Source organism: Engraulis encrasicolus, chromosome 17, assembly GCF_034702125.1.
Source record: "Engraulis encrasicolus isolate BLACKSEA-1 chromosome 17, IST_EnEncr_1.0, whole genome shotgun sequence".
In the NCBI taxonomy this organism is placed as follows: Eukaryota; Metazoa; Chordata; class Actinopteri; order Clupeiformes; family Engraulidae; genus Engraulis; species Engraulis encrasicolus.
Window position 1 is genome coordinate 28891037 of NC_085873.1, and position 26121 is coordinate 28917157.

General features: G+C 47.2%; 1 protein-coding gene across 2 annotated transcripts in view; it reads right to left on the reverse strand.

Annotated features, from left to right (window-relative positions):
* The window catches only part of mrtfba (myocardin related transcription factor Ba), a 111458-nt gene that overhangs the window by 10931 nt on the left and 74406 nt on the right, over positions 1-26121 (reverse strand). Inside the window, exons 1-7 of one of the 2 annotated variants that reach the window (XM_063220575.1) lie at positions 25767-25998; positions 24491-24604; positions 23591-23727; positions 19391-19589; positions 16276-17493; positions 3894-4055; positions 785-922 (exon numbers count right to left, since the gene is read on the reverse strand). In XM_063220575.1, the coding sequence (XP_063076645.1) occupies positions 785-922; positions 3894-4055; positions 16276-17493; positions 19391-19589; positions 23591-23727; positions 24491-24604; positions 25767-25988 (2190 nt within the window). In that variant the 5' untranslated portion in view covers positions 25989-25998. Of the gene's footprint in view, positions 1-784; positions 923-3893; positions 4056-16275; positions 17494-19390; positions 19590-23590; positions 23728-24490; positions 24656-25766; positions 25999-26121 lie in introns of those variants that run through there. The other variant, XM_063220576.1, reaches the window with a different exon arrangement.

The window sequence follows — 26121 nt, forward strand, 5'->3', positions numbered from 1 at the left end:
CCATCCTCTCCTGTCTTGGACCCTCCGGTCCAGTTGTTGCCACGATAGCCCTTCCTGCTTCATTTCCTGCTCGAACTTTGCTTTGGTTTACTTTTGGTTACTTTGGTTTACTTTGGTTACATGGCATTAAAAAGCTGATGCTTTTATCCAAAGCAACTGTCAGCGAGTTAGGTACAGGGGATTGGTTTTTGTGTGTGTGTTGACTACCTGGAGGGCAGCATTATGTGTATGTGTGTGTGTGTGTGTGTGTGTGTGTGTGTGTGTGTGTGTGTGTGTGTGTGTGTGTGTGTGTGTGTGTGTAGACTGCCTGATTGAGGGCAGCTTTATGTGTGTGTGTGTGTGTGTGTGTGTGTGTGTGTGTGTGTGTGTGTGTGTGTGTGTGTGTGTGTGTGTGTGTGTGTGTGTGTGTGTGTGTGTGTGTGTGTGTGTGTGTAGACTACCTGATTGAGGGCAGCTTTATGTGTGTGTGTGTGTGTGTGTGTGTGTGTGTGTGTGTGTGTGTGTGTGTGTGTGTGTGTGTGTGTGTGTGTGTGTGTGTAAATGTGTGTGTGTGTGTGTGTGTTGACTACCTGGTTGAGGGCAGCATTGTGTGTGTGTGTGTGTGTGTGTGTGTGTGTGTGTGTGTGTGTGTGTGTGTGTGTGTGTGTGTGTGTGTGTGTGTGTGTGTGTGTGTGTGCGTGTGTGTGTGTGTGTGTAAATGTGTGTGTGTGTGTGTAAATATGTGTGTGTGCGTGTGTGTGTGTGTGTGTGTGTGTGTGTGTGTGTGTGTGTGTGTGTAGACTACCTGGTTGAGGGCAGCGTTGTGCATGCTGCGGCTCTGTTTAACGGCGTCCTCGTAGGCAGGGGGCTCCTTGCTCTTGGGGATGCTGGAGAAAGTGCTGGGCTGCAGGATGAAGGTGGGCTGCTGAGGGGGCGTGGGGGACTGGAGGGGGGAGAGACAAGGGAAACTGGATGTTACAGGTGCATTGTGTAGGATGGTGGGGCAGCCGTGGCCTAGTGGTTAGAGAATTGGTCTTTCAATCTAGAGGTTGCCGGTTCGAATACCCCCCTGACCTCTCCCTACATCTCCATCCATGGCTGAAGTGCCCTTGAGCAAGGCACCTAACCCCACATTACTCCAGGGACTGTAAACAATTCCCTGAAAAACAATAGTTGTAAGTCGCTTTGAATAAATGAAAGCGTCAGCTAAGTGTAATGTAATGGTGGCCAGAAATAGGTATTGCAACTACAGTTGGTCATCGCAACTGTTCTACCTATTGCCAAATTTGATTTTTTTTTCATGAATATTTATTAGATATTATTATATTATAATAATATTATTATTTAGTAAATAACTAAAATAATATTTAGAAGTATGACCGCTAAAAATGGCTATTTCTCAAAATTCAAAATGGCGGACAAGGAGAAGATTCACCTTTTCATATTTGAAAAGAGCAATTTTCCCAGCCATAATAAATACTTAGAATTTGATGGTGGTGGTCAGTATTGATGAAAAAGGTAACATTTGTGAATGGGCAGCATGAATTCCGGAAACAAACTGCTAGAAATATTAGAATGTGCACCTTTAAGTTTTCTATGTTTAAGATAATGCCTTTGATAAGACACATAGGCTGGGGCTTGCAGGTGCCTGGGGAGACAACAGTAACTCGTGCCATACGTGAAGTCTTTACGAGAAAAACAGACAAAATCAACTTTAAGCCTCGTGGTGCCTTTACGTATAGCCTCGTTTCTCGTGGTTGGGCGACGAAAGGGGGAACTGACAATTGGGGTAGCTTGGTTCTGGGGGGAAGAATAATGCGGACGGACATCAGTAATCAAGCGCGACTGAAGACTAACTGGAAACGACGGTAATCATACATTTCAAACAAGTGATTTAGTTTAGGGTTAGGGTTAAGGTTAGGGTTAGGGATAATGTTGGAGGAAGGGAGACATGGCATGAAGCTGACACAACGACAGCGATCCCCTCCCGGAATGCACGCACGCTGCTCGGGTGGTCTCTCTCTCTCACTCGCTCTCTCTCACCCACTCTCGATGAAAGCGAGCGTTGCCCAACTACGAAAAATGAGGCTATATCGTAGAGGCACCACGAAGCTTGTACAAACCCCAACTCCGATGAAGTTGGGACGTTTGGTAAACAGTGAATAAAATCAAAATGCTATCATTTTCAAAACATCTAATCTATTCATAAGATGGAGAATAGTGAAAAGACAACATATTAAGTGTTAAAACCGAGAAAAAATATTGTTTTGGGCGACATATGTACTCATTTCTTATTTGATAAATCCAACACGTCTCAAAAGAGTTGGGACGGGGACAATAAATGGCAGCAAATGTCGAGGAAGACTAAAAACAAAACAAAAGACAACACTTAACAGTTAAATACATTAACCGATGAGATGATTTTATATAAAAAACAGTGTTAATTCCTATCTTGGACATGATTTCACCAGCTTAAATGGTGGGTGTATTCCTTGTCATGTTTTGCAATGTTTTCCTTTCTGTAGTGCTTAGTGTGACAGGTCTTGACCAAAAACCCACCATTTTATCACCTGCTGGTCCTTATGATGGAGCCAAACTGTTAAAACATAGTAGAGAATGCAATTTGACCTTACTATGTGGCAGTAATCGAAGATCTCCCTTCAAAATATAATGCATGAGTGGCTTTTCATGCTGTTTAAAACCCATTTATACCATTCAGCACTGTACTTAACTCTACAGATGAGTGAGAACATCTTAACCAATGCACTACTGCACCCGCATGCCATCATGGAGGCTGACTTTTGAAGCTAGCACTAACACAAGTTGGATGGTCCATTTTCACTGTAGCACAGGATGTGCAATGCTCTTTATTGTCAAAAAGAATGGAGTTCTACAACTTCTGCTGACTTCTGTTATCAAAGGACAGTTTCCCATGTCTTCTGGGTCTATTTCAAGTGAGCTCAGGTGCTTAGGAGAATGTTACACCCCTGTATCATTTTCATGCATTAAGCATTCTTAATATGGTCAATTTTCAATAGCTCTAATTCCTGGAGTGCTAGAGTGAGACTACAGCCAATATACATTTCATGATGTCATGAACCTATACAATGATTTTATTAACAAAAATATGTCTTATATACACTCAATCGTGGTCAATCAAAGGGAATTCAAAAATGTATGTAATAACTATGGTAATTATTCCCTTTGCATCTTTAATTCTGAGTGACTCAGCCTCTCTGTGATGATCTTATACCTGGACACCTATATTGTCCGTCAGTACAATTCATTTTGAAATGTTCTTCTTTGTTGTTTTATCTTATTTGGATGTTTACTAAATTTCACTGATCCCCGTCCCAACTCTTTTGAGACGTGTTGGATTTATCAAATTAGAAATGAGTACATATGTCCCCCAAAACAATATTTTTTCTCGGTTTTAACACTTAATATGTTGTCTTTTCACTATTCTCCATCTAATGAATAGATTGAATGTTTTGAAAATGATAGCATTTTGATTTTATTCACTGTTTACCAAACGTCCCAACTTCATCGGAGTTGGGGTTTGTAGTTGATTTTCCACAAGAATGGGCTCGGGGAGACGTCTGGAACTGAGGGTAGAGAGACAATCACTTAAATCTATGTATGAGTGAGTTTTTCTGCCGAAGGTCCATGGAAGTAGTCGGGACAATTGTCATTTGCCTGTTAATGACTTGGTTTTAGCATTGGCTGCCTCATGAAGATGGTTGATTAACTTCAAGATATTGTCCAGCCTAACTTTAAAACCATCCCCACCACTAACGGTAGATTACACCACCAACTTATACTCAGCTCATTCCTCTCTCCTGCACACAGTATTTCACACAGAATACAATATAAAGAAACAAACACTGATGTCACTGAAAAAAAGGCACTGGTACCTTGCTGAGCGGGCCATTGGAGATGGAGTGGCCGCCGGGCGAGCCCCGGGGCGAGAGCCTGTTGTCTGGGGAGGTGCTCAGGAAACACTGGGGTCCCTCCGGGCCTACGCGGTTCTCGGTGAGACAGTGCTGGAAGCCAGCAGTAGTGCACACAGGCAGTGTCTGTAGGGCAGAAAAAGGACAGCAATAGGATTTTAACAATAACGACAGGATTTTAACGATAGCAACACTTTGTTGTGAGGACTTCAACGCAAACTGCAGAAATTGTAAAACGCAATGAATGTACAGACCTTCAATGTAATTTTTTGGGGGTACTGTATTCTGCCAACCACAGGAACATTTCTTTATAAATGCAATTCACTTACATACCATATACCACAGCAAAACAAACTTAAGGCTGCCCTGTCATCACCCATTTGGACATAAACCAAAAGCTGGACTAAAACAAACAGGACATGCTGTACAGAACAACATCAGCTAAACCACATAAGAAGCCGGTCTCAAAATAACAACGTCACTGAAAGAAACACGCACGCACGCACGCACACATGCACACACACACACTTATGTGCGCACACAGCAAAGTCTTGAGCAACAGCAAGTCAACTCCAATCGTTGCTACGCATACCCAAACCAAAATTGTTAGTATCATTATTTGATTTTATCTAGTTTACCAGTCCCACATCTCACACAAGAAGCCAGTCTCAAAATAACATAATGTCACTGAAAGAAACACGTATGCACACACACACACACACACACACACACACACACACACACACACACACACACACACACACACACACACACACACACACACACACACACACACACACACACACACACACACACACACACACACACACACACACACACAGAGAGCAAAGTCTTGAGCAACAGCAAGTCAACTCCAATCATTACCACATGTACCAAAACCATAATTACAAGCATCATTATTTGGTTTTTATCTATTTACCAGTCCCAGATCTCACAAACTGTACACTGTTATGACATTGCTTATGACACGTAAATGATCTTGAACTTCAACCAGTATCACGCTCAAGCAACACAACAACATAAAATACACATGACATAAGCTAAACCTTGGAAGATACCAAACCTAAAACACAAGTATTAGCAACGACATCAAAGCATAAAAAAGCAAGTCCACTCCAATTAAACTTACTGCAGCACAGCACATACACAAACCACCACCATCATCATAATTATTTTTATCATTTTTATAAGTCAACCAGTCTCACATTTCACACTGATTCAATATGTATATGAGAAGTAAATGAGCTTAAACCAGTATGACTAGGCCAAGCTTCAAACTTTAGTAGTGGCAAACACACACACAAGATAAATGAAATGTTCAACAATTCATTATTGATTACTTTGCCCTGGGCCCTACCAAAACTGGCTGGCTGCCTGCCTACTTCATCCATCCATCTATCCGTCCATCCATCCATCAACTATCTATCTCCCTCCCTTCTCATCCCCTCTTCTCCTCCCCATGGTCGGATTGCCTTTGTGCCAAAGGCCAGCCAGTACATCTCCCTTCTCCTCCTCCTCCTCATCCACTTTCCCACTACATTACCCCTCCTTTATCTTGTGACAAAACCTTAAAGCCCAAATGTGCCACATTTTAAGATATACTGCTGTGTCAATTGTGCAGTAACTACAATATCCAACCTAATACGAAGGCTTTGAAGGCATTTTTTCCATGTTGGTGTAGTCACTGCACTTTGCCTTTGTAAGGCAAGGCAAGGCAAGGCAAGGCAAGGCAAGGCAAGGCAAGGCAAGGCAAGGCAAGGCAAGGCAAGGCAAGGCAAGGCAAGGCAAGGCAAGGCAAGGCAAGGCAAGTTTATTTATATAGCGCATTTCATACACAGGTGCAACTCAATGTGTGCTTCACAAAGTTAACAAATGTAAATGAAAGGAAACAGGGAAGAAAGAAGGAAATAAATTAGAGTCAAAAAACATTTAAAACATTAAGATAAAACATAAGGTAAAAATAATAATAAAAAAATGTTTAAAAAAAAATTAAGTAAACATAAAAATAAAAATAATAATAAAAAAAGAATTATATGTAATTTAAGCTAGGGGAAAGCATCTGAGAACAGCTTTGTCTTGAGTCTAGATTTAAAGCTATCAATAGTGGGTGCATTTTTTACGTCATCTGGAAGCTGGTTCCAAAGCTTTGAAGCATAGAAGCTAAAGGCTGCCTCTCCACACTTTGTTTTGACTTTTGGAATCACCAGCAAATGTTCTTATGTGGTTTGTAGCGAGGTATGGACCTCCAGTGTGGAGCTCCCATGTGCTACTGTATATGAGCCAAATGCAAAAGCCACAATTACAGAAAGTGTGTAAGCTTTAGATCAGGTGCACTTACTCCACGCTACTAAACTATGCATGTAGTAGAGATACAGATCGGGCTCGGTAGTAGTCCGTCAGTGTCAGGGTGCATTGTTACTGTATGGTAGGTAGATGAGGGAAAGTAAGGGCAGCGAAGCGAAGCCAGAGCACTTTCATTCCCCGATGGATGGCCTCACATGACCACTAGGCCCGACAAGGCGAGCGCCGACTCCGAGTCACCCGATAAGGCTCACAGTGGCTCCGCTTTGATCGGAGCGCCAAGACAACGATCTACGTTTGTTACTCGGATTCCTCGAGAACACTCGATACCTAGACTTCTTCAATCCCGCCGCTCCAGCTTGCCTGTGTGTGAGGGTGAAAGAGGAGTGAACAAGTGTGTGTGTGTGTGTGTGTGTGTGTGTGTGTGTGTGTGTGTGTGTGTGTGTGTGTGTGTGTGTGTGTGTGTGTGTGTGTGTGTGTGTGCATGTGTACATACTGTATGTGTGTTAGGGCATGTGGTGCATGTATATTAGAGTGTGTGTGTTGAGTATGCATGCGTGCGTTGTGTGAAAGGAGAGTGTGTGAGTGTGTGAGTGTGTGAGTGAGTGAGTGTGTGTGTGTGTGCATGTGTATGTGTACATACTGTATGTTAATGCATGTGGCACATGTGTATTAGAGTGTGTGTGTTGAGTATGCATGTGTGCGTTGTGTTGGTGCATGTGTGTTACTGTCTGTGTGGTTGAGTGATTGTGTGTGTGTGTGTGTGTGTGTGTGTGTGTGTGTGTGTGTGTGTGTGTGTGTGTGTGTGTGTGTGTGTGTGTGTGTGCCTCTACATGTGCTCTAGTATGTGTGTGCGCGCAGACATGTAGTATGTGCGTGTGTGTGTTTCTCTGTGTGCACATGTGTGTGTATGCATGTGTGTGTGTACGTGCACGTTTCTCTGTGTGCACAAGTGTGTGTATGTATGTATGTGTGTATGTGTGTTTCTCTGTGTGCACATGTGTGTATGTGCGTGTGTGTGTGTGTGTGTGTGTGTGTGTGTGTGTGTGTGTGTGTGTGTGTGTGTGTGTGTGTGTGTGTGTGTGTGTGTGTGTGTGTGTGTGCGCACGCATGTATGTGTATGTGTGTGTGTGTGTGTGTGTGTGTGTGCGCGCATGTGTGTGTGTGTGTGTATGTGTGTGTGTGCCCATGTGTGTGTGTGCGTGTGCGTGTAAAAACATGTCTTGTCTTGGTCTTATCTCCTTGACTAATAGGAGTTGGAGGGGCTTCTGACAGCGCTGCACAGCTCTGACCTTCAGACTTGAAACTAGCCATGATAGATTTATTTGGTCTACAAGAAAAATGAAAAAAGAAAATAAAGGCTAAAGGAAAGAGCTCTGTTAGGATGTGAAGTAAGTAGTGCACGATTTACTGCTGATGTTCTCTACACAAAAATAAGGGAGGAAAAGAGAGTGAGAGCGAGAAAGAGGGAGAAAGAGAAAGTAAGAGCGAGACAGTGAAAAGGAAGATGAAAAAGAGAAACAGATGGAGAGACAGAATGCAGAAAGGATAGAGAAGCTCAGGAAAAAAAGAGAGTTTGAGATACAGAGAGGTAACATTTGTAGGAGGCACACTAAATGCACGAATAGACCAGATGCAACTTGAGCAACATCGGCGACGCAAGTAATTGACGGTAGGGACACATAGACGCAAATTTGGCCAAGCGAAGCGAACTTCGCCATTCATTCCTATGAGAGAGACGAAGACAAGCGAAAGCAAGCAAAATTATTAAACCAAGTTTAATACTATGCAAATGAGGAGCGAATTTGCCTGCTGCGGCCCAATCAAATCAACAACATAACTGTTGCACTCCATTTGAATTTCGCCTCTCTTCGCCTCACTCGTTTTGGCTGCTATGTGTCCCCAGCGTGACTTTGTATGGAGTCGCTGGCGACAGAAGAGACAAAAAGTGATTTGGGGCGACTAAAGGCGATTTGAGCAAAGTGAGCGACAATTAGTAGTTGGACTTCAGCAAAAATTGCGCAAATGAGCTATGGTGCGGTTCGGAGACAGTCGCCACAGCCAATTAGAATGTCGGAATGCTTGCATTCTGCTTTGAACGGGCAAACTCTTGTCACTTTTATCACTTGTGTCGCTCTCGCTACACAGCCCAGCGATTTTCTAGTAGAGTAGAGTAGAGTACAGTAGAGTATCGTTTATTGATCCCAGGGGGAAATAAACAAGTAGCATACACACATACATAAATAAAGACATTGCCCACAAGATGTAACACACATATTACACATAAAATAATCATCATATAGCTCACTGTTACATACATTTGCCAAGGCATCTCTCTCTCTCACACACACACAACACACACACACACACACCAAAAAAAAAATAAAGTGTTAAGTGTCCACAGTGTTAACATGTGACAGCGTTCTGTTGCTCATTCTCGTCGCCGCCGGTGTTTTGGCTTGGTAATGGTAGGGACACATAGCAGGCGAAACGAGCGAGGCGAAGAGAGGCGAAATTCAGAGTTCCATTCTGACAGCTCAACCTCCATCAGGTCGTTGCGGCTAATCAAATGGAATGGAGCAGTTATGCTGTTGATTTGATTGAGCCGCCGCAGGCGAATTCGCCCCTCATTTGCATAATATTAAACTTGGTTTAATAATTTCGCTTCGCACATGTTAACATGCTTTCGCCTCTCTTATAGGAATGAATGGCGAAGTTCGCTTTGCTTGGCCAAATTCGCGTCTTGTCTCTACTGTAAGGCTGTATTAAGGGGTTGTGGTTGGACATACTGCAAAGAGAGAATGAGCAGGTTGAGCTGTACGAGAGCTGTTACTATTTATTTATTTTAGCCCATTGGGAAACTCCAACTCCCATTGTCATTGTGACACAGCACTCCACAGCACACAAGTGAACACTGCACACTGCACACAACGAAATTGCATTTATGCCTCACCCGTGCAAGGGGGCAGCCCTCAGTGGCGCCCCATGGGGAGCAGTGCGGTGGGACGGTACCATGCTCAGGGTACCTCAGTCATGGAGAAGGATGGGGGAGAGCACTGGTTGATTACTCCCCCCACCAACCTGGCGGGTCGGGAGTCGAACCGGCAACCTCTGGGATGCAAGTCTGACGCCCTAACCGCTCACTCATGACTGCCCTTACGAGATCATGGTTGGAGAGTCATACATAAAAAGACAGAGAAAGGTGGAAGGAAGACAGAGACAGAGAGAGAGAGAGAGAGACAGACAGACATATGGACGGGAACAACATGTAAGGATAGTCAGTGGTGGTGGTGGTTAAGGGGGGCTGACTTGCACTAAGTGGTTGTGGCTAGAGGGCTGTTGGTTGGAGGGGCTCTCTGCCTTGGGTGGCTGGAGCTGAGACACCGGAGTCTGGGGGAGACCACCGGGAGTCTGGGGAGGCACCACTGCCTGGAGCATCGGCTGACAGGGGGGAGGACAGGCGACACAGGACAAGGACGTTAAACAGAGAGAGAGAGAGAGAGAGAGAGAGAGAGAGAGAGAGAGAGAGAGAGAGAGAAAGAGGAGATAAAGGACAGTAACGTAAAACAGAGAGAGAGTGGGTGGGTGAGTTGAGCGTTTGATGTTAATTTCTTTATTTTGAAAAATGTTACGTTTTCTGGGTTTTTGCCTTTAATGGATAGTGCAGTATATGAGGACAGCGAGAGGGAGGACAAGGGGCACGGGACAGGACGTTTAACAGAGAAAAAGTGGGCGAGCAGAGATTGTGTTTAATTGACTCATTTTGAAAAACGTTAAGTTTTCTTTAGGTGTGCATTTGGGGAAAACTTATTTTTTTCCCAAAATATATTTTTGGGTCTATGCCTTTATTTCAGAGACAGTGAAGAGATGACTGGAAATGGCTGGGAGAGAGAAGTGGGGAGGAAGGATCCGGAGATCACCTTGGGCTGAAATCGAACCCAGGTCCTTGATGTAACTAAAGCCGGGCATACACTGTGCGATATTTTCAGTCGTGGGTATTAAGCTCCTGCTCTAACTGCACGAGGAAATTTTGCAATTTAAAAGTTCATATTTCACGACTCAAGTCCTCACCCTATAAAAGTCACACAGTGTAAGCCCAGCTTTAACAATACAGTGCCTTAGTCGTTTGAACCAGGGCCAAGGCTTGGGGAAAAACTTCTTTAATGCAAAAAATGGAGTCAGTTTGCAAATATTATGCAATTTACTTCTTGAGGAGAAAAACCTCCTAATCTACACCTCAATGCCTCAATATCTCATAACTTTGTTGAAACACGAGGACAGATTTGACCATTCTAAGTGCTGTAAGTGCCTTAAAACCGGGAAAGCTGTATGCCATCATTCACTCTCTTTTCACACCACCATCTCCATCCAACCTTCAGCAGCAGTACAGCAGTGTTAAAAAATAACAACAACAATCCATATACCACTGAAACAAAAAGGCGAGCAAGCAAAGTGATTTAAGTCAACTGTGATTGTTAAGAATTGTGAGCCCTGAGTCCCCTGAGCCCTCAACAGCCAGGCATCTCCTCACTGCTCTTAGCAGGTTGCCCATCCCCCGTTGCTGGTGGGCTACCTATGTCCCCCCTCCTTCTACTGCTCTCCTCTGCCTGACCTGTGCACTCGGTGATTTTCCGTTCGTGGCCCTATAGTGGGTTGCTAAGGGCAATCGCCAACAGGCACTCCCCCTGCTACTGACATACAGACCCCTTTCACTGACCTACAGACCCGGTACTTTTCCGTCATGCACCGAGTGTGTGGGTAGGCAGTGATTGGCCCAGCAAGCAGACCTTCCGGCTCCAGAGGTGGGTCCTGGCCTGCTGGTAACACCCCTGGCTCGGCACCCTGCTGTGCTGCTGGGAGCATATAGGGCCAGGACAAGAGGTCACCACAGACCACTCATCGGACGGGGACTCCATGCACACTTGGGATCCATCTTTCTCTTCATCTTGGACGTTTCAGGATCCCAGCGTCCACTCATGTACTCTTGCCGTGCGTCTTTGAGATAAAAGCACGGTTCACGGGTTTCACTTCTACATCTGTGTGTGTCTGACTTCATTGGACATCTTCATACTGTTCTGGCCGGACAGCCTGTGGTGTTTGTTGTATACCTGCACCAGCCCCTTTTCAATACAGTCCTTTTTCGGGTGCACACAGCACTATATATATTTTTTACATGGTCCCTCTCACCGGATACAACAATTGCCACAGTGAAGATGTCCTTCCCTGAGGATCAGACACACACACGCATGGACATCCCCGTCGTGGGACACAGCAGGCCCCGGGAGGTGACACCGTCTCCCCCTGCTGCTCAGACCCACCTCGACGCATCAGCAGCGATCCTCACCGCTCTCAAGCACCTGAGAGAGGACCACAGGCAGACCTTCCAGTCACTGCGAGAGGAAAGCAGGCTGATGCGTGCAGCCAATCAGCAGCTGAGGAGAGACGTGGACTTCCTCATGCAGCAGCACCTAGCCGGTCTCCAGGTGCCAGCTGCTCCAGCGTCCTCTTCCGTCGGACATCACAGCCCAGGTCATCCAGTGAGGGATCACCGGCATGTCCCAGGACCAGAGGCACGCCCCCCTTCTCCTCAGCCTGCACAGCTGAATGATGACAACTTCCCGCCACCTCCTCTGCCAGTGTACTACACTCCAGGCGATGCAGCAGAGTCACCACCCCGGGTGCCACCACTGCTGCATCCTTCCTCGCCTGGGCATGCAGAACCAACAGAGCACGAGAGGTGTCAGCAACGGCCACCAGTGGACAGTTCACGACCCCCCTCATCTGCACAGAGACAGCAGGCTGTGCCTCACTCATTGGCAGACCAGAGGGCCACGGGTTCGGACCAGCACACGCAGCTGCAGTCCTCGCATCAGTCAGCGAGACCGCCATCTCCGCCGCATCAGGAGACGTGTCCTGTCAAGTCTGCTGAGCCGTCTTCATCACAGTCGTCATCCTCATCTTCGTCATCATCATCGTCGGCTCGTCAGAGAGAGCCACAGAAGTTCTGTCCGTGCTGCAGGACAACAGAGCACTACTTCAACCAGTGCCCTGTCTTCACATCGTTCTCCACTCAGCAGCGAGTGGAATGGATCACGGCTGGACACAAGTGTTTGAGGTGTGGTCGGGATCACCAGACAGCACAGTGCTACCTGAAGGCTCGCTGTCAGCAGTGTAACCGCACCCACCTCGACGTTCTACATGAGGTCAACAGTCCAACCTCAACCTCCACTTCACAGAAGTCAGCCACCGCCCGTGAGCCTGTGAACTACTGCGTCACCTCAGCACGCAGTAGCATGGTGCTACTCAAGATGGTGAAGGTGTGCCTTCATCACCGCGGGAGGAAGGTGGAAACTCATGCTATCCTGGACGATGGGTCAGAGCGCACTATCCTCATCCACAGTGCGTCTCAGAGGCTACATCTCCAGGGTCAGAAGGAGGAGGTCTCACTCAGGACTTTTTATGAGAAACAGAGGCCCGTCTCAGGGAGATCAGTCTCCTTCTCTGTTTCACCTGCTGGTCAGCCCCGGAACCAGTTCCCTGTCAAGCAGGCATTCACGTCACCAGAGCTTCGCCTGTCCAGCCACTCCTACCCAGTAGAGACCCTTCAGGAGACCTACCCTCACCTCAGAGGTCTGCCTCTACAGGAGTTCACGGCAGCTCACCCCCTGCTGCTCATTGGCTCCGACTGCCCTCATCTCCTCACGCCAGTCGAGCCAGTGCGCCTGGGCCCTTCAGGTGGGCCAGCAGCAATGAAGACTCGACTCGGTTGGGCGCTCCAAGGACCAGCCCAGCTTCAGCAGTCACCCTCAAGCTGTCTGTTCACCGAGGAACAGACACCTGCCAGCCGTCATCAGTCTGCCAAGCGCCAGCGCCACACCTCAGCTGACAGCCACAACTGGCGCCCCCCTCTGTCTCAGCTTCACCCCTCATCCCCGGGTCAGGTTGTGCGTCGCGTCAGCATCACCAGTGGCAGGAAGGAGCCACGGCGCAGACCTGTCAGAGCCCGTCATGGGGTGGCCGCCTTCAGCACCGCCATCAGGAGTCAGCCCCCGAGTGTCCACCCCAGGTCAGCAGTTCCACACAGCCGTGTGGAGGAGCAGCAGCAGCAGCTACACCAGCATCCCTCCACTCCAGCGTCGGAGCCTCATCGGTCCAGTCGCCGTGGGCAGATGGGGCGGCTCAGACATCCGACCTGATCTTCCTGTCATCCCAGCTGTGCCAGGAGCTGGTGGCAGTTGGCAGTACGGCTTGGGTTTCGGACCAGACCACACGCCACCTGTCCTCTGAACCATCAGCATCCCATCGGCACCCCTTTCACCTCACCATTTTCAACTTTGCTACACAAAGTTGGGGGCGGCTGTTAAGAATTGTGAGCCCTGAGTCCCCTGAGCCCTCAACAGCCAGGCATCTCCTCACTGCTCTTAGCAGGTTGCCCATCCCCCGTTGCTGGTGGGCTACCTATGTCCCCCCTCCTTCTACTGCTCTCCTCTGCCTGACCTGTGCACTCGGTGATTTTCCGTTCGTGGCCCTATAGTGGGTTGCTAAGGGCCCTCGGCAACAGGCACTCCCCCTGCTACTGACATACAGACCCCTTTCACTGACCTACAGACCCGGTACTTTTCCGTCATGCACCGAGTGTGTGGGTAGGCAGTGATTGGCCCAGCAAGCAGACCTTCCGGCTCCAGAGGTGGGTCCTGGCCTGCTGGTAACACCCCTGGCTCGGCACCCTGCTGTGCTGCTGGGAGCATATAGGGCCAGGACAAGAGGTCACCACAGACCACTCATCGGACGGGGACTCCATGCACACTTGGGATCCATCTTTCTCAACAGCTTGGACGTTTCAGGATCCCAGCGTCCACTCATGTACTCTTGCCGTGCGTCTTTGAGATAAAACCATGGTTTCCACGGTTCACGGTTTACCACGGTTTCACTTCTTCATCTGTGTGTGTCTGACTTCATTGGACATCTTCATACTGTTCTGGCCGGACAGCCTGTGGTGTTTGTTGTTACCTGCACCAGCCCCTTTCAATACAGTCCTTTTTCGGGTGCACGCAGCACTATATATTTTTATTTCAGTGATAGCATATCGATAACAATAATCTAAACAATAATCTTCATCATCCAATCTTCAGCAGTGTTAAAAACACACAGCCCCATTATCTACTGCTGAGACTAATGGTAGTAGAGAGCACGCGCGCATCCATTAGAGACTTTGGAGCTGGCCAAACAGATCCACGTGTCATCGCCTCAATCCATCCGTCCGACGGAGAACCTCGTAGGAGTTCCCCAAACCGTTTCCTCAGGGAACACCAACATTTCCTCCCTGCTCGCCCCTGGCCTTCCATCATGCATCTGCTGATGGTGAAGCCGATTTGTGTGTGTGTGTGTGTGTGTGTGTGTGTGTGTGTGTGTGTGTGTGTGTGTGTGTGTGTGTGTGTGTGTGTGTGTGTGTGTGTGTGTGTGTGTGTGTGTGTGTGTGTGTGTTTGTGTGTGTGTGTGTGTGTGTGTGTGTGTGTGTGTGTGTGTGTGTGTGTGTGTGTGTGTATGTGTGTGTGCATGGAGACACTCCTTCTCTAAATAATAACGACTCAGCCAAAACGTCAGGCTAGGACTAGCTAGCGGTGCCAATGGGAAGGGCTGTTGCGGCGAGCGCAGCGTAAAGTACAGGAAACGTCTCCCTGCCGAGGGGAAGAGGCCAAGGGCTGGGCCTGGGCTGGGAGTCCCGGGACTAATGTGAAGTGAACCGCAGCTGACATTTTGTGGCGCAATAACATTCGGGGTGAAGCTAGCTGTTGAGATGTTAGTGGCCACTGCCTATAAAATAAAGTGTTTTTTTTTTATAGAGGCGATTGAGGGCCTTGCGGACAGAGAGTTCAACTGTTAAGGCTGTCTAATTCACATGTAATCTTAGCCCGTCTAGTTCGTAGCTGTTTATATAAATGAAAGCTTTGTGGTTAATGAGATTTTAATTAAAACAGCACTTTGGACAAATTCAATTAGCTAACTGTGCAGGCTACAATTACATGCGCAGCGTGCTGGTCTGCGTTAGCCTGGATATACAGTGTAAAACCAGGCTTTTGTACAGCGCTGCGATTCATGAAAAGGTTTTCTTCCTGGAGGAAATCTGCTGAAATTAAAAATGATCTGGTCTCTATTCCAATTGCTTATGCCTATAAGGGTAATGCCTATGTATTACAATGAAGCCAGAGATTCTAGGAGTATTATTATTATTAACTTATCAAGTCTCTCTGATGTAGCTCTGTGTCTCTGTGAAGATTCTCTAACATCCAATGAGTTCAGCTGTAAGCAACTAGACTTTTTCTTGAGGTCTGATGGACATTTTCTTCTCTCATTCAAATTCAAGGACTTCTTCTTGAGCTTGACAGACGTTTCGTTCTTCATCCAAAGACTTCTTGAGCTTGGTAAGCTATTTGTTCATGGGCAAAGAAACGTCTATCAAGCTCAATGAGAAGTCCAGTTTGGAGAGTAGAGCAAAGTAGTACATCAGTAGAGCTACTTCATTGATCCTAAAGGAAATTAAGGAATAGTGCTGTGTTCCCACCTCTCCTCCAAACTATTTCAGGTCTAACAGTAATAAAAGGATCACACAGCATGCACGTGTCAAAGTACAACAGATGGTACGGCTGGGCAAAAAAATAAAGATTCAAATCAACACAATTAAAGTGCAAACAAGACGTATTACAGTGACTCATAGAGTACCTGTAGCAACCAAGATCAATCGTTCTATGCATCACCAATTAAGGTCTCCTAAATGGGTGTGACTCTTTACAATTTCCCCATTGAACTCTGTTCATTCTGAACCTCCGCTATCCAAAGCAGTGTTGCTCATCTGTGGTTAAATCTGGTCTCTTGAGATATAATTCAACTTCTCATATTCTCTGATCAACTGTTTCTGGGTACCTTAGGAACAAGCAATAACCTAGACTATAAAAAGAACTTCAGAGAGGTAAATTCACCTGTAATTTGACATTAGTTGGACAAGAGTCAAGAGTGGTTCATTTACCTGTAGTTTGACATTGGTGACGGTGGGCAGCTGGATGGTGGTGTTGTTGGCCAGGGAGGACACGGGCAGCATGATGGGCGTGGAGGCGTTGCCGTGCTGGGTTGCCGCGGTGAGGATGGCGGCCTGCGATGGCGTCGCCAGCACTGTCTGCGGAACGCCCTGGTGGCTTATGACGAACTGCTGCAGCTGCGGTTGCTGTTGCTGTTGCTGTTGCACTTGCTGCTGCTGCTGTTGCTGTTGCATTTGCTGCTGCTGCTGTTGCTGTTGCACTTGCTGCTGCTGCTGCTGCTGTTGCTGTTGCATTTGCTGCTGCTGCTGCTGCGCTGACTGTTGATGTGCAGCGTTGACACTGTTCATCACCTTCTGCACGTCCTCCAGCTTCACCACCTGCGGGGACCCACCAGTCATCCCCACAGCCAGGGCACAGTTGCTTGGAGATGCCCGCTGCTCCATCTTCACCTGCGGGGGAGACACGGCGAACATGGTGGCCGCAGCAGCCGGGGTGGGAGTTGGGACTCCAACACGGTTGCTGGGGCTAGCATTTCCTGTCCTTTGCAGCGCTGGTGGTGGGGGTGAAGGAGTAGGAGGTTGTGCCAGGGCTAGGCCTCCTGTGGTGATGGTGTTGATGTTTGGGGAGGTGGTGGAGGTGGAGGGGCCGCTCCGCTTCTCCACCTCCAGCTGCATCTTGAGCGCCTCCACTAGCCGCTGCTCGTGCTCCAGCTTCCTGAGGAGTTCCGCGATCTGGCGCTCCTTCTCGTGGAGCTGCCGGTCGCGCTCCTGGGGGGCCGCGCTGACTCCCAGGGGCCCGTTGGCCATGATGACCAGGCCCTGGCTCTCCGTGTGACCCTCCAGCCCCCCTCCTCCTCCTCCTCCTCCTCCTCCTCCAGGGTCCTCCTTGGCGTGGTCCATAGGCATGGGGGAGACCGGTGGAGAGGAGGAGCTCATGGTGGATTCCATCCCTGTTGATGACTGGCTGGGAGACAGCGAGACTGATGATGTGCTGGAGACCTCCATGGGTGTACTGGAGGTGTTGGTGTTGGACAGTGGGGTGTTGGGGGGTTGGAGGTGGATGGCTGGGGTCGGGGTCGGGGTGGGGGTTTGGGTGGCGCTGGGTGGTGCGGGGGTGTCCTGGTAGGGCTTGAGCCGCTCGATGAGGTCCGTCTTAGTGCCGGACACGGGCAGGCCGCGGAGCTTCAGCTCCATCTTGAGCTCTGCCACCTGAGAAATATTACATTATGTTACACACAGATGAGCTTTTATCCAAAGCGACTTAGTTATTAGTACAGGGTACTGTATTGCTTACAGTCTCTGGAGCAGTGTGGGGTTAGGTTGCCTTGCTCAAGGGCACCTCAGCCATGTAGTAAAGTAGAGAGTGGACAGTTGGGATTCGAACCTGCAACCCTCTGATCTTAAGTCCATATCATTGACCTGAATTATACGTCAGTGGTCCATATGCTTACTGTAAATATTAGACCAAAGCTGCCCCAAAACAGAAATGAAGCTGAGCTTTTTATGCATCCATCCCTCTATAAAATCACACCGCTTTTTTTCCAGCTGAGCTTTTGGAGTTGGACCATAACACAGACAAACAAGAGACGCAGCTTCTTCTGCCAAAACTGCGCTGCTCCAAAAACTCTTGTTTGTTGACCTTTGTTAGTCTTCCTTAAAAGACTACACGGTGAATCAAAACGGAATCTAATCTAAGCAAGCAAAGAAATCTAATGTGACCGGGATCAGAAACTACAAACACACACAAAATACGAGTGCAACAGGAAAGAGAGCCGATGATGGCTCATCCAGATGCTTGTTGGTGTCTGAGCCTAGAGGCCCGAGCCTGATCTGCGTCATATTAATGTGTTTCGTCTGGTGAGTAAATCCAAATCATACAGCAGTTCAGATCCACAGCAGCTGAAGATACCACACACGCAGGGTTGCCAGATGAGGTTGATGATTTCCAGCCCAAAAAATGCTCAAAACCCGCCTGGAAGCACTAAACCCCAATTCTATTGATGTCTATGGCCAAAAATTGGGCAGGTTTTTCTACAAAATCTATTTTTTCCCGCAGACAGCCATCCTAAGCAGCCCAATTGGGCGGGAAACGGCCCAATCTGGCAACACTGCACACAGGCCAGGTTTTAGAATTCCACATTTAAATGAGGAGCCAAAAGTGATATAACCTGTACCAAAACAACTGGGAAAACAACAGAGTTTCCAGTGTTTGGAAAGAGAGAGGGATGAGTTGCGTCTGTGGGGTAATAACGTAAAAACCTTCAGGTGCTCATCTGTATCCAAAGTTGCAAACTTGAAGTAGAGAGAGAGGGTCCGAGGCATTCTAAAGTCTGTATTAAAAGTCCTTTATTTTTACGTGGACACCATTGATAGCCGACGCGTTTCGGTCGCGTGCGACCTTCTTGCGTCCGACCCTCTCTGCTAGCCCTCAAGAAGGTCGCACGCGACCGAAACGCGTCGGCTATCAATGGTGTCCATGTAAAAATAAAGGACTTTTAATACGGACTTCAGAGTGCCTCGGACCCTCTCTCTCTACTTCAAGTTTCCAGTGTTTGATGAGGGTTTCCAGGGGTTCTTACAATGTGTTGTCTTCATATACTGTAGCTTTCCTGTGTTCATGTCTGTATTCATGTAATTTTATTTTAACGTGGTGTAAACCTGTGGCCTCATGTACATAGAGTTATGTAGATTTCCTACTGAATCTTTGCGTAAGTGCAAATCTGAAAACATACATTATTCACCAAAAATTGTATATGCATCAGCCCATGCACTAACAGGTATGAGGTATGTCCGATTGCACATGAAATTTGGTACACTTTCACTTTTCCATGTAAAGTCAGTATTAGTATATCTGAAAATTTTCTTGAAAAGTCACTTATGGATTTTACGGACAATTTATATGTGAGAAGAATGTGGTAATGGATTAAGAGGACCAGGGATGATCTGATTTGATTAAGTTCCTTCCTTTCTATCTATCTGGAGAAGAGCTGGAAGTAGCTAATGCCACAAAATATCTGGAGCACATCCTAACTGTAGCTGTACCAGTGTAAATTAAAAACAAAAATGAACGTTTAACATGAAATGAAGACTAGCGACCGCAGCTCACCTTCATCTCCTCCAGGTTGGCGGGCAGGGTGCCCACCTTGCGGGTGCTGGGGCTGTTGCCCGGCTTGGCAGGGGCAGCAGTGGTGGGCGCGGGGGGCGGGGCGGCAGCTGGGGGCAGGGAGACTACGATGGAGGTGGGCAGGCTGCCGGCACTGTTCAGAGCCACCGCTGCACCAGCACTCTGGCCCTCCACCACTGGCCTGGAGAGAGGAAGAGGAAGAGGAAGAGGAGGAAAGGGATGTGGAGAGAGAGAGAGAGAGAGAGAGAGAGAGATGGGGGAGAGGAAGAGGAAGAGATGGATATGGAGAGAGAGAGAGAGAGAGAGAGAGAGAGAGAGAGAGAGAGAGAGAGAGAGAGAGGGAGAGAGCGAGAGAGATGGGGAGAGGCAGAGAGATGAAGGGAGAGGAAGAAAGAGGCAAGAAGAAGATAGAGGGAAGGAGGAGGAGGAAGAGGGATGGAGATGGAGACCAAGAGAAGCCAAAGGCAAAAAAGGCACAGAAGGGCAAGAAAAAGGAGGGAGAAGAGAGGAAAAGAGGGAGAGAGATGAAGGCAGAGAAAGAGGAACAGAAACAGGAGAGGAAAGAGTCAAACAAGGATAGAACACATAAAGAGAAAGAAATACAGAGAAGGAAATGAAAGAAACAAGCAGTAGACAAAGAGCAACAGAGTAATGGGGTGCAATAGGGAGCGAGAGAGAGAAAGAGGGAACAAAGCGAAACACAGAGAGGAAGAGAAACACAGAGGACGGAAAGACACGGTGTGAGATAAGGAAGTGGAGGAAAGACAGACAATGGAGCAAAGGAGGAAACACAGATGGAAAGAGGGAAGAGTGTGAAGAGTGGAGGAGAGAGAGAGAGAGAGAGAGAGAGAGAGGGAGAGAGAGAGAGAGAGAGAGAGAGAGAGAGGATGTGCAGAATTAGCAAATGGGGGAAAGAACGAATTGACGAAAGATGGAGAACGGCATTAAGGGAAGGAAAGAGGGATGGAATGGAGTGACCAAGAGATATGGCAAAGGGCGAGAAGAAAGAGGAAAAGGGGGGGGAGGGGCGTTCGTTATTGTTATTCCTTAGCACCGCACCGGTGGAAACAACTCTTCCGCTTATTGCTCTATTCTTCCCTTCCTCTTTCCCTTCTCTTCCCCCCATCCCTCCTTTATCTCTTTGTCCGTGCTCTCATTCAATAAACAAACGCTCAGCGTTTAGATGCTAAAACAATGTACCGGGCCGAACCAGAACCCCTGAGTCCAAAATAAATCCACCACATGTGCCTGCCTGCTTGCCATGTGCACACACAACAAAGCAGGGGAACAGGAAGCAAGCTGGACTGAATCCCCCCACCCCACCCCACCCCACACCTCTCTACTCCTCATCCCCAACGGCACATCCGTCGATTAATTAATATCGGCCAAACCGGACTTGTTATTGGAAACTAGGTAAATGTCCCGTGGGCAATTGGAAAAAGCAACATTATGTGGCCCGTTTTAAACGTCGGCCCACTGGTTGTTGTCTTGCTCCGCTCGGATAACATTCATAACCTTTAGGCACATCTGGTGACACAGGGAAAGCAGCCAGGCAGGCAGCGAGGCAAATGGGCCGTGCGAGGGCCAAAAATGGACCGCAGGTCGCTGTGATGGAACACAGCAGCCTCGGCTTGGTTCCGCCCATTAGATATTCTGTGGTTGTTTGAGACTATTCCAATTCCATAGGCTGAGGTCAGATACCCCTCAAAACCAACCACACAACACAGAAACACACACGTGAACGCACACACACACACAAATATCAACTGAAGTCCAGGAATACAAGCATTTCAATTAGACACGGCCAGTGCCTACCCTTTATGCAAGGTCACTGCCCTGGGTTGCATGGATGATACACTGAAAACGTATCACACACAGATGTTAACTCAGGACCTGGGTCTAAGGTCCTTGAACGTAAGCATATGAATAAGGCATGATAATGTGTGTGGTTACCCCTTACAGCATGCTAAGTCACTGCATTAGGTTACATGGATGAGGCATTCAAAAGTATAGCACACAGAAATGAAATGAAAGAGCCTGGTCCAAGACCTTGAACTGAACGCAAACATACAAAAAATACATGCTATTGTTTGTGGCTAGCCTTTCTACATGGTCACTGCATTGTGTAGCATGAGTGATGCACTTAAAACATATCTCACAAAGATCTTAACTGTTGAATGTAAACATATAAGACAGACATGATAATGTTTGTGACCGCACTTTATGCATGGCTACTGCATTAGGTTGCATAGGAGGAATAAGACAGTCAAACGTATCACACACAGATGCTAACTCAGTAAGAGGTCAAAGACCTTTAACTGAATGTAAGCCTTCAAAGAAAAAGTGCATGACAATGTTTTGTGGTTAACCTCTATGCATGGTCACTACATTGGGTTGCATAAATGATGCATTCAAATGTATAGCACACAGACGTTAACTCAGGACTTGGTCCAAGAACTTCAACTGAACGTAAGCATATAAATAAGGCATGATAATGTTTGTGGTTGCCCCTCATACAGGCCCTCCAGATTAGTTTGCATAGATGAGGGGTTCCCAAACCTGACCATGACAAGGCCCCCCATATACCGGTAGATTATAGCCAAGGCCCCGCTAACATGGGCTGTGTCGCACTATTTTTTTCTGTGCACGTGGTTTCACAGCTGAAAGGTTGGTGCATTCTTAAACCCATTCAAGTAGGCCTACTACAAAAAGTATGATACAAAAACATTGTAATGAGAATGATTTCATTGACTGGGATAGTTTAGCTCATTTTTGGTTTATTTTGTCCTAAGCCCTTTTTGGTAAAGGGTGCCCTCTTCCTATTAAATCCTAAATATATCAGCCTCCAAAGCACATACAAACATGACATGAGTTACATTTAAAAGCCAAGACCCTCCCCTTGCATTGTAATGTGTTCATTCAGCTCTAACATACCCACATAGTTAATAAAACAGCTAAAATCTCAAAATCCTGAAAAACCTGTATATGTGTCTCCAGGACACAATGGGTTAAGTCATTCAATTTATTAAGCTATTCATTTTATTTTGCTATATTTTATTTTAGCCCCCCAGGCATCTTCTCGCGGCCCCCCAGGGGTCCACGGCCCCCACTTTGAAAACCACTGGCATAGATGATGCATTCAAATGCATAGCACACAGATGTTAGCTCAGGACCTGGTCCAAGACCTTGAACTGAACGTGGCATGTAAATTAGACATGGTGATTGGCTGTGGTTCGCCCCTTATGCTTGGTCACTGTATTGGGTTGTATGGATGTGGTTTTCTGCTTGGCTATATTTAAGTTGCTGGTTCATGCTGCCAACCTTTCACCCCCATTTCAGATTCATTACATGTGGTCACACGAAATTGCAGACACATGCTGATCTATATGGCAGTAGCAGCAACATTCCTGGGGTGCATTTCTGGAAAGCGTAGTTGTTGCTGTTAGCAACTTCGGTAGTTGCCAATGGGAAATTGCATTGCAACCAACAAAGTAGCTAACATAGTTAGCAAGTACGCTTTCTAGAAATGCACCCCAGGGCCTGTAGTGAGGTACAGTATGCTCTCTACAGTTCTGTAGTAAGCAAAGGGTCTTTGCAAAGTGGGTTTTTTGTTCAGTGTCTGCATTTTCAAGTTTGTAGTTCACTATTTAAGAAAAGGGATTCTTTATTTCACTGCATTTTATAAGGTCCAACTAAGAGCTACATCTGATCTAAAAACGCTTCTGAAATTATAACTGTCATATCATTACATATATAATATAACTGCTCCAGGTAAAGCAGTTATCTGCAAGAATCATACATTTGCACCTGTGCTACTTGAGGGGTGTGGACAGGGAATCTCTCTCTTTCACACACCCACACATTTCACACATGCACACACATTTCACACATACACACACATTTCACACACGCACGCGCACGCGCACACGCACACACACTCACACACACACACACACACACACACACGCACACGCACACGCACACGCACACGCACACGCACACGCACACGCACACGCACACAGACACACGCACACACACACACACACACACACACAGACAGACAGACAGACAGACAGACACACACACACACACACGCACACACACACACACACACACAGATAGACAGACATACAGACACACACACAAACACACACAGACACACACACACAGAGCCACACTCACTTGAGCGGTGCCGGTAGGATGGCCTGGTAGTTGTAGTGCTGCTGCTGCTGCTGGCTGAGGATCTGCAGCTGCAGGAAGAGCTGCTGCTGCTGGAGGAGGCGCGCGTACGCAGAGTCCATGGGCGCCTCCTGGGCCTCCTGCAATATCATACCATACCATACCATACGATTAGATTAGACTTTATTGTCAATTCTCACTGAAATTCTTTTTGCTTCCCTGAGCAACACTTGCTTACAGGGACACTGTGCAGGAAATGGTCAAAAAAGGTACTGCAACTATGCTGCTCATTGAAACTGGGCTGCCTATTGCCAAATTTGATCTTTACATGAACGTTTACTAAGTAATAAACAAATATTTTCTAGTAATTTTTGCAGCTAAAAATGGCTATTTCTGGAAATTCAAAATGGCGGACCATGGAGAAGATCCCCCTTTTCATGTATGAAAAATGAAAATGTTCCAGTCTTAATGAATACTAGAATTTGAGGGTGGTGGTGAATATTAATGAAAAAGGTAACATTAGTGAATGGGCAGCATGAATTCTGGAAATTAACAACTAAAAATATCACACAGTGTCCCTTTAAGACAGGACATACACATCAGATCACATCACATCACACCCCAAGACTATTGCACAACTGACCAAAAAACCCAATAAAAAACAGACACAGGCAGGGCCGCTGACAGTTTTGGCTGGGCCCAGGACAAAATCATCTGAAAGAGCCCCCCACCCAATACATTAAATGTAATGAAGACCCAATTAAGGGGCCCCCATCTCCCTGGGCCCAGGACAGCTGACCCCTTTGTGCCCCCTTGTCGGCTTCCCTGGACACAGGCCTATATACAGACATACATGCATACATACAGACATTACATACAAGCCACATAAGGTGAAGCTCCTACCTGCTTCTGGTCCGGGGGGATGTACTGGTGGTACTTCAGCTTCTTGACGCGCGGCTTGGCCTCCTTGCCCTTCTTGCTGCGGCTCTTGTCGCCCGGCTGCTTGGGCTGGCTTTGCTGCGGGTGGAGAGGAGAGCAGAGAGCAGAGCAGAGGAGAGGAGAGGAGAGGAGAGGAGAGGAGAGGAGAGGAGAGGAGAGGAGGGTAGAAGAGAGGAGAGGAGAGGAGAGGAGAGGGGAGGGGAGGAGAGCAGAGGGGAGGAGAGCAGAGGAGAGGAGAGGAGAGGAGAGGAGAGGAGAGGAGAGGAGAGGATGACAACAGGATAATATGTTTCATGATAATAATTAATAATTATTATAATAACTATAACAACAACAACAACAACAACAACAATGATGATACCAAATTAAGGGGGGTTAGAGACCATACTAGGCCTCAGTGAAATCATTGTCATATATATTTTTATTCATGAGCAGTGAAAAGTTTTCTGTGCCTACAGTCCCCAAAATGTAACATGTAACAAAACGTAGTGGAAAAGGAATGGAAAGGTGGTTGAGAAGGGGAGGGATAGAGAGAGAGACACAGAGAGAGAGAGAAACAGGGAAAGAAACAGAGGAGTTATACTAGATATAGACAGAGAGAAAGAAGAAAGGACAAGAAGGAGGTGGTGAAATGATGGCGAGAAAAGGGAGAGATTACAGAGAAAAGATGGAGGGAGATGAGGAGAGAGTGTGAGCAGTAATGGGGGGCAGGAGACAGGACGAAAGAAAAGAAAAGAAAAGAAAAGAAAATAATTATGTGAGAACTTGACATTTGTGACTCCTGTGTTGACAATCTCTCTGCCAGCTACATATTCAGCATAGCATTAGCGAAAATTACTGGTGGGAAATATTATGACAAAGAAATTCTTATGGGAATTATTCGGACAGTATTATTCATGGGTTCTGCTTTGCCAGAATATATCTAGGGTGGTGTGTGTACGTGTGTTTTTACTGCAGAGAGAGAGAGAGAGAGAGAGAGAGAGAGAGAGAGAGACAGAGAGACAGAGAGAGCGACAGAGAGCGCAGCCAAGATAAAATGTGTGTGTTTAGCTTGGCATGCTACAGTGTGTGTGTGTGTGTGTGTGTGTGTGTGTGTGCTGTGTGTGTGTGTGTGTGTGTGTGTGTGTGTGTGTGTGTGTGTGTGTGTGTGTGTGTGTGTGTGTGTGTGTGTGCTGTGTGTGTGCTGTATGTGTGTATGTGTCTATCAATGCGTGTCTACACAATGCATTTCCTGTCCTACCTTGACCAGTGTAGGGGTGGGCTTGATGGGGGGTGCAGTGGCCGTAGTGATGGCAGCAGGGATGGGGGCGGGGGCGGGGGCGGGGACAGGGGTGGGGGCAGGGGCAGGGATGGGCGGCTGGGGGGTAACCACGGCAACAGGTGCTGCTGCTGCTGGGGGGTTGACCACCGCCTCATTGCCGCTGGAGAACGCCTTCAGGAAGCCAGATGCACCCTGGGACATCGGAGGACTTGGCTGTGTGTGTAAAGACAAGTCAAGTCAAGTCAAGTCAAGTTTTATTGTCAATTTCTTTACATGCACTGGTCATACAAAGAATTTGAAATTGCGTTTCTTGCTCTCCCATGCAGACATAGAC